The 9,836-nt window shown below is 33.4% G+C and overlaps 1 protein-coding gene across 1 annotated transcript in view; it reads left to right on the top strand.

Moving 5' to 3' along the window:
- PPFIA2 (PTPRF interacting protein alpha 2) overlaps positions 1–9,836 on the top strand; it is a 486,204-nt gene that overhangs the window by 460,466 nt on the left and 15,902 nt on the right. Inside the window, exons 23-26 of the mRNA XM_026454621.1 lie at positions 1,159–1,216; positions 3,742–3,804; positions 5,024–5,053; positions 6,625–6,800. Coding sequence (XP_026310406.1) covers positions 1,159–1,216; positions 3,742–3,804; positions 5,024–5,053; positions 6,625–6,800 — 327 coding nt within the window. The remainder of the gene's footprint in view (positions 1–1,158; positions 1,217–3,741; positions 3,805–5,023; positions 5,054–6,624; positions 6,801–9,836) is intronic.

The raw sequence follows: 9,836 nt of genomic DNA, 5'->3' as shown, positions 1-9,836 counted from the left end.
AAAAAACGACTATTGGTTTGCGTTTTCTAGCTCACACATTTTTTGGGGAGGTGGCAGCACAGGCTACCCAGGGCAGAGAGTAGATAATTTTACAGAGATCTCAGAGAACCACAACCAAGTTGTACAATATTTGTTTTTTATGCTTTTCCAACCTACTTTTTGTACTGTCTTTATCCTGAATCCCAAGGCACTCATATCTTTATGCCCTTTGGTTGTTCAAAGTTTCCCAATCTAGCTATCTTATAGAAATGCTTTTCTCTGAAATTTTCATGCTCCAAATTACTCCCTCACAATGTACTTAGATGCAAGTTCCATCCCCTAAAGTGGTGGTGGAGAGAGAGCAATCTGATTGAATAATTGACTTACTACATATGCACTTCCCTATAAAATAAACTTGTTAAAACTTCAGTTACTGGCTACTTGATTAGGTTGTGTAGAAACTATTTCTGTCGGCTATTTTGCAAGACTATATAGGGCAGGCAGTACTCTTCACAAGTAAAACTGCATATCAAACAGAAACAACTAACATGCAGATTCTGAAAGTTTTCCAACCATACTTTAGAAAATTGCCCTGGGTATATACTTATTTTGTGAGGAAATAAACAGGCAAAACCATAGCTTCCAGCATGTTCTGCATCCCAGAATATGGTGACAGACTGGCAGACACAGACTTAAAGATAACCTGTGAAAGGTACTATGTATGTATCTATTCTAGTATGAGGTAATTAATACAGGTAGTTTCTTAAAGAAGGAGTGAGATCTTCATTATTTGGATTACGATTCAAAGCAGAAGCTACACAAATCAGTGTAAAATTGATTTTACACTGTTCTGCAAGCTTAAGCCATTTAAGATTGGCTTAAATGAATTTATTCTCAGGTAATCATCACTGAAACTCACTTTGAACCAACCGTACACCCACTCAAGCGAAGCGCCATGATAACTGGTGTAAAGGGAATGTAACAGATGCGTGCAAAGTGCTTTTCAGCATAGCACACTCCTCATAAAGTCAATAAAAACAATTTATTCTGAGTAATGTAATGTTATATATTCATGTGCAACTTTCCTTTTGTAATGAGCATCATTGTTAGAAGCAGGAGATACGAGGAAGGGACTTTTAAGGACATAAATGACTTTTATATTCTAAATTTAATTTATAGGTGTACACAAATTTATCTTACAGAAAAAAACATCAGCTGTACTCTAAATTCCAAAACAGTAGAAGAAAACAAATTCTACACATAAATTTGATGCTTAGCCTGTGGAATTTTTATGTGCATAGAATTTTCTTATAATTATGAATCTTTACCACTCAATTCCGTTTGTTACTTAAGTATATATACAATCAAATGTCACTTAATGCCAGGTATATGTTCTGAAAAATGAGTCATGAGACAATTTCTTCATTTTGAGAATACCACAGAGCATACTTACGTAAACTTAAATGGTATAGACTATTGCACACCTAGGCTATGTGGTATAACTTATTGCTCCAGGATACAAACCTGTACAGCATGATACTAAGCTGAATACTGTAGGCAATTGTAACACAGCGGTAAGAATTTGTGTATCCAAATATTCTAAACATAGAAAAGGTACAGCAAAAATATAGTATAAAAGATAAAAAATGGTACATGTGAACAGGACACTTAATGAATATGAAGGCCTAGGACATTACTATATACTACTGTAGACTTTATAAGCACTATACTTTATACTACACACAATTCATAAAAAAAAGTTTTTATTTCTTCAGTAATAAATTAGCCTTAATTTATGGTACCTTTTGTAATTTATAAATCTTTTTTTGTTAACTTTTGACTCTTTTTAAGTAATGCTTAGCTTAAAACAGAAACACATTGTACAGCTGAACAAAATTAATTTCTTTCTTTATATCCTTGTCCTATAAGCTTTCTGCTATTTCATTATTTTTCCCCCTCTTTAAACTTTTTCATTACCAAGACAGAAAACAAACAAACAAACAAACCAAAAACACATACACACACACAAATTGCTGTAGGCCTACACGGGGTCGGGACCATCAATATCACTGTCTTTCATCTCCATATTCTGTTCCACTAAAAAGCTGTTGGGGCAGTAACACACATGGAGCTGTCATCTCCTAGGATATCAATGCCTTCTTTTGAGATACCTCCTGAGGAGCCTACTTGGGGATATTTTACAGTTAACTCTTTAAAAAACAAAAGTAGAGGGAGTACACTGTCAAATAATGATTAAAAATGTATGGTGTGGTAAATACATAAACCAGTAACCCAGTCATTAATGATCATTATCAAGGGTTATGGGCTGCACATCATTGCACGTGCTATACTTTTAGACGACTGGCAGTGCAATAGGTTTGTTTACACTAGCATTACCACAAACACGTGAGTGATGCATTGCACTACAATGGTATAATGGCTCTGATATCACTAGGTGACAGGAACTTTTCAGCTCCATTATAATCATGAGACCATTTGTTGTGCATGCACCCCATTCTTGACTACCATGTCAGTATGTAGTACATGACTGTATATATGTATGCACATACATATATAAGATTTCACTTACATCAAATTATACTCATCAATTTATACATAGTTACATTTTAAATTATATTACTTTTAATACAGGAAAAGTTGTGGTACTAGGTGAATGGCAGAAAAACCCAAAGTGAATTATGGTGATGACTTGTAATGTTTGGGTAAAAACTTTGCTACACCAATTCTTTAAAAATTGGACCTTCCCCCAAACAAGTAGCAGATAATACATAAGATGTAAATTTCACTGATGTACTTGGAAAACCTTGCAATGTTCATAAAGAAATGATGGAATTTGATGGCAAGTGGTGTCGAGGGGCTAATACCTTCAATGATATGCCTGATCTGTATGTTACTAAGTGGACTTTGGTTTCGAAACTGTGCATTATTAAGTGTATAGAACTAATGCCAAGGGGTGTTATATTTAGAAAGCAAATGGGACTTTATCATAGAATATTGCCTGCTAGAGAAAACAATTTCTTTTATACTATGTTCTTCTCTACAATGGTATTGGATACTGGTGAAGAATTAGGAAGTACATGGGTTTATTAGTGTGGCTGAAAAATACCTTTTATTGAATAAAAAATAGCATTTCACTTCTTTCTCATCCGCAAGAATGCAGGGACACTTGCTATTTACTCAATCACACACACTAAAGGGAATCTTTCAGGAAAAGCTGATGCCGCTTTCCAGATAAGTTATGATAATGTTTCCAGCTTTATATTGACAACCATTTTTTTTCCTTCGAAGGATATTGAGAATCAAAATTATGTGAAGGAAATTTTGATAACACAACAAAGTGCATGTGCCATTGTTTTCTGAGTAAACAATTAAAATTACATTATTCTACAGTTCAAATTTAATCAGTTCACCGTTATTACAAAAATTGATCTGATAGCCACATACCATTGGAATGCAAATTTTGATGATGCTCTTTTTCTGACTAATAATTGCAGAAATGTCATTTTAAATCTACACCCCCCAAGAGCTTCACAGCATGCCTCTTTCTAGTTAATCTTTTTGAGTAGAAGAAACAGGAAGCTCTGAGCAAACCAGCCATGCTATCTCTTTTGTGCACACGGTAGGGGCAAGGGCACTGTGGTATTGCTGTGTTGCTGTTGACTCACAGAGGTGCTGCCTTTCTTCTTTACCACTGCTTGCCTCCCACGGATTCCTCTGCTTCCCTCTGGGCCTCCTCACTAGCCTTCAGGCAACGTTTGGGTGACTCATGAAGAAATGGAAAATCTTGCAGCTCCAGCAAAAACGGTTAGTCTTAATGGCTTTGTTGAACCTGAAGGAAAGTGACTTTGCTGCTCTTTGGATGAGGAAACTAATTTGTTTACTATAGACCAGAGTAGTAGGGTGTGTTTTTATAGTCATATGCAATGATAACTAACATTTTTTACAGTGTTCTTTTACTGTACTCTCTTGAACTTTTTAAATGAAATAGTGTTAGATTATGGCTAATATCATAAGAGCTTATAGTACACAAACAATAAGCAAGAATGTAATAAATAGTATTCATGTTGCAACATTGGAAGTTTTTGTACCAAATATCATTTAGTATCAGACACATTCACAGGTAACAGGTTTCTAAACCAAATTAAATTGGTAATAGAAAAGATTACATTGAATATTCATTTTTAATATGATTATGTGGTTTCTTGTGCTTTACCATCTTAGATACAAGCTTGACCAAACAAAACCCCCCAAAAAACAAAAAAGTGTTATGTTAATTTGGTATTGAAAAGCACAATTTTAAAGAAAGTCTTGGGGAATCTGTAATTATCACTTTTAAAAATAAGATGTTATAAAAGTCATTTTTTTCACGTAAAGTAACAAAGTTGGGCATATCATATATTTTATCTTTATCAGCTTCTTTTTAATTTGATGTCTTTTCAGTGTTATCCTTATTTGAAAAATTGATTATCTTCAAGTTTGTTATGGAAAAAAACACCAATGTCATGTATTAATTTGGTTTTTAGTTTAGTTTTGTTGTACTTGGTTTTTGTCTCGTTTTGTTTTGTTGGCCGTTGTTGAAATCTATTTGATTATCTCCAAGCTTTGCTGGAGGGATACAGTCAGTTTTTTCACTTCACCAATTTACTTTGTATAAGATTTCTCTATCATATATACATATGTATATTTGTCAACAGAAGTTTTTATTATAGCACATTATATTTTGAAAATTACACTCATTTAAGAATTTAAAAAAAGATTTCTAATGACCAAATCGAATGTTCACAAAATTATGAATTTAGCATTTAAATTCGAATTAATTGAAAACTATGTCGTTGCTGCCTAATTGCCTTTGAACTGCAAAATTGATCTCTGTGGTTCTGAGTCAGAATCTGTGTATTTATCTGCCTGTTATACAAAGCATTTTGTATAACAATTTTGTTTCTGCTAGAAAAATTTTACTGTATCGATTTGAAATTAATTTATATTTACCTGCTTTGTTAATCATTTCCTGCTGCTAACACAGAAAGAATCTGAGGAAGGAAGCTGGGCCCAGGTAGGAGATTCATATGCTTTAAGACCCTTAATATCATTTAGTAGGCGATGAGAATATAAATTAAGAAACTGTCATAAGTCATAATATTATAAACCTTCACTTAGCTCAATATTATGCTGATCTGTATAGGTAAATCTAGATTACGTTAATACTTTATATGTCTTTTTTAATTATCATATTTTTAAAATAAGATGATTGCCGTTTCATACCTTGCCTCTTTTAAAAGAGTACTTTTCTTTCTTTCTCAAAAGAATGATCCAAAACTTAAATTCCTCTGAAATCACTCCTGAATATATTTAATCAGGAAGCATTCAAGTTGGATCTAAAGGGAGAACAAAAAGAAAGAAAAGACTTATTTGGAGTTGCCCATGCCTTCACATATAACGGAAAGTGTATGAAGAGGGGTTGGAGGTGCGAGTGTTGGCGTTGCAGAGCACAGAGCCATTGACATTTATTGAAATGTTCGTATGAGACAGGTGTCTATACTTGGAATAGACCTGTACTTTCGCAAGGAAGCTGTGCATTTTTTCTATATTTCCACATTTTGGATGACCAAAAGAGAAAATTTGTGTTATATTCAATCTGATTGAAACCTTTCAATATAAGAAAAATTTTGGTAGTTATATTAGGACCTGTATTTAAACACACAATAGGATTGTATTTGATTTTGATTTTGATAAAAATTTCATCATTGTTCAGAATACACAAAAGAAGAGGAGCAGTTATATTTTCCCTAGAAATGCATATTAGAATTGAGAAATTAGAACATGCTAAGGAACTAAATGGGAATTCTGTAAAAATAATAGAGAATAATAGTTCTTTTAAAATACTGGTTTAGTGGTAATGGTTGATTTTGGTTTTCATTTTAGCTGTTTTGAACAGTATTGGTAAGAATAGTTTACTGGTTATATTAAAGAATTAGGTTATCTGTCTTAGTTTTTGATCCTACCCTGCTACTTTTAGAGTGTATCTTGATTGATTTCTAGAAAAGGCTGATTATTTCCAGTGATTTTTTTGGAAAGCTGATGACCTGCTTTGCTAAACAATGTCCATACAAAGCTTCAAAATTCTGTCTCTCCAAACCATTTATTCCTTTCTCTGTTTACTGAGGTTTGCATTTCACATCAACATTTGCCATTACACTGTAGCAATGGCAGTAGTGGCATTGATAAGAGGGAAATGGCAATAATGACATTGACAAGAGGGTAATGACAGATACAAATAAAACAAACTTATCAATATAAAGACAAAATCTTAAAGCTCAGAGTTTGTATAATACTTTCTTAATTAATAAAATACATACGTGGGCAAAATATAATTCCTTTTGAGAATACAAAGTAAATAGCCAATCATTTTCAATAGGCAAATACTTTAATAAATGAATGCAGAGTTCCATTTTATATCAAATCAAATCAAATACTATCTGAATATTATTTTTGCTTTGTTTCCACATATCATAGTAATTAAATATCAGTTATAATAATAGATAATATTCTCCAATTACCATCTCATCTGATTGGTTAAGAAACTTGACTGCTATAAAACAATTCTAGTGTCCGGTTTTTCTACAGACCCTGGCTTATGGAGATATGAACCATGAGTGGATTGGAAATGAATGGCTTCCCAGCTTGGGGTTACCTCAGTACAGAAGTTACTTTATGGAATGCTTGGTAGATGCAAGAATGTTAGATCACCTAACAAAAAAAGATCTCCGTGTCCATTTAAAAATGGTGGATAGTTTCCATCGGTAGGTTTTTGTTTTTTGTTTTTTTTTTTTGCCAAAGAATAATTAAAATGAAACAATATATTACCTATACTTTAGTAAAACAAAAATGGATGTCTAGAAGATAGACAATGTATGTCATTTGAAACATTGTTTGTTTACATCTACTTGGAAAAAATATCTTCATCCAGCAAATTGCAGGGACTTTCTAATTTAGAGCTATGTGCATATTATGTGCCCGAACTTCATGGAAATATATGTGTACAAAATTCTTCTCATAGAGCATAAGTCTATTTTTTGTGAGATTCTTTGAAAATCCAATGTTTGTAATTTTATAGTTGTATGTGTTTCTATTAGAAAATTATTTAGAAAGAATAAACAAATATTCATAGTTTCAACTCTACAAAAATATGGGGTTATAAATTTTATAATTTAGTAACATTCTAGGAAAAACTTTGAGAAGAAATTCTTCATCTAAGACATATTTGTGCTTTTTATTTTTCTATGTCTTTTAGTGAGTTTGCTTATTTGTATATTAATTTCAGAAAAAAGCAATACTGTGTTAGATAACTGTGAGGACGCAGATGAACAACAGGCAATGTCTTTTTTCAAGTTGTTTACCATCCAGCAGATAAAAAGGGATTTGTTGTTACACCATATCATAAATGCTGTGTTTATGTTAGGTGAAACAATGTCAGCTGGATTTTGGTTGTTTTTTTCTCACATATAGTTGATTGTGGTGATAAGTTAATAAATATAACCATAGATGATTTTGGCTTGGGAGACTGTATTTGCTTCTCTCCTGTCCAACATTTAATCAGTTACTGAAGATGGTATAAAAATTAGATATGTTGATGACATAAAATTAGGATAAATAGAGGATAATTGGGGTTTTTGATTCCAACTTATGGAGATATTTTGAATTTTAATGCCGTTGTTGACACTGTTGAATTAAATGTGGTGAAGATAAATATAACAGTGTTTTTTAAAAACCTATTAAAGTGCTGGATGGAGAATCCATAATTTAACAGAAACTTGTGTGAAAATGATAAGGAATGTATCATTAGCACGAAACTCTCCATTTTGGTTAATGGCTTGACAAGGCATGTTTAGACTGTGTTTATCGGCAGGGACCACAAAAGTGCTACCATACGGTGACATAACAAAAATAAATTGCATTTATTTATGGGCATCAAATTGTTGTAAGGTGGTAGAAGTCCAATGATAAAGTCGAAGTAGTTAAATACATTTAAATTGGATGAAGGAAGATTTTAAATAAGTTTTCTTATGTTTTAAGTTTTATGTTTTAAGATCATTATTATGTGATAGAAGAATTATATTTTCTCTGTTGAGCATGTGATTTTCATTTAACACAGGTGTAGATACTAGGGTGAGTGACTTCTACTTACTAGAAGAAACATCTTTGTACCACTCTCAGCTGCCTTGTAGTGTATACATTGTGAGGTAGTGAGTGAGCTCCCTGTCATGGGCAGTTTAGGGCTTCATATTTCATATGGTTGCATTAGATTTTTGGGGTCCAGTTTTTCCATTCTTCACTAGATTGACTTTTAATGCTATTTTATTACTTTAGTAAAATGTTTTCTATAATGATCAAATTTAAAAAAAAATACTCAAATGATTTGCTTTTTGTTTGTTCTGGGAAATACCCAAACTTCATTTTTAAGTTATGCTAATCTCTGACTTAAAGCAAGTAGTACCTGACTGTATATTGCATCCCATGGTCTTTTGGGCCCAGTCTTCCATCTGACAGACATTTTCATAATATTATATATCCTCTGTATAGTATAATTTTGTATTCCATATCAAAACTTGGCAGAAACTGATCAAGATGCATTGGTTTAATCTCAGGTTGCCCAATCTGTGATAGTGATTATGTCAGTATTATCTAGTATACCACTGAATTAGTTTGCTAGGGATACCACAACAAAAGACCACAGACGGGTGGCATAAACAACAGAAATTCATTTTCTCACAGTTCTGGAGGCTAGAAGTTCAAGATCAAGGAATCGGCAGGTCTGGTTTCTTCTGAGGCCTCTCTCCTGGGCTTGCTGATGGTCACCTTCTATCAGTGTCCTCACATAAGCCTTTCTCTGTGAATATATATTCCTGTTGTCCCCAAGTGTCCAAATGTTTTTTTAATAAGGTCACTAGTCAGTTTGGATTAGGGCCCACCCTAATGGTCTCATGTAACTCAATTACCTCTTTAAGGACACTGTATCCAAATGTAATCACATTCTGAATTACTGAGAATTAGAGCTTCCACATGTAAATTTTAGGGGAATGCAATTCAACTGACAACACTTGCCTAATGAAATTTTCTTTCCATTTTTCGTTGATTCTGAAATATTTGACTCAATACTGTTTTTATTAAAATACAGGGCTTAGAAATGCATCTAACAAGTAAGTGTAGCCTGACCAATGTGTATGTCTAAATTTGCTTATATTCCTAAACATGTAAAGTATCACTGATAATCAATGATCTTTACTCTTGAAGTCTACAGATTATTTTTTCCTATCACATCTTCTGCATCTTTATATCTAATGTCACTAAGCCTTCTCATTTTTTCTCTCATAACATCTCTGGTTTATCGACTTTCCTTTCAAGTTCATGACTGTTGTCCTTATTTTGGCAGAACTGAACCCTGAATTGATTTTTCTGTCTCCTCTGATTACTTATTTTCCCATCTCCTATTTTGCTATGAGATTATTTTTCCTTAAACAGAAAACTTATTTTATTTATTTATTTATCATTTATTTATTTTTTAGATGGAGTCTCACTGTGTTGCCCAGAGTGGAGTGAAGTGGCGTGATCTCAGCCCACTTCAACCTCCGTCTCCTGGTTTCCAGCGATTCTTCTGCCTCAGCCTCCCGAGTAGCTGGGACTACGGGCGTACGCCAGCACACCCGGCTACTTTTTGTATTTTTGGTAGAGACGGGTTTCACCATATAGGCCAGGCTGGTCTTGGACTCCTGACTTCGTGATCCGTCCGCCTCAGCCTCCCAAAGTGCTGGGATTACAGGCGTGAGCCACCGTGCCTG

This window comes from Piliocolobus tephrosceles, chromosome 10, assembly GCF_002776525.5.
Source record: "Piliocolobus tephrosceles isolate RC106 chromosome 10, ASM277652v3, whole genome shotgun sequence".
Classification (NCBI taxonomy): Eukaryota; Metazoa; Chordata; class Mammalia; order Primates; family Cercopithecidae; genus Piliocolobus; species Piliocolobus tephrosceles.
The sequence above is the reverse complement of the archived record's forward strand: the minus strand, read 5'-3'. Positions and strand labels throughout refer to the sequence as shown.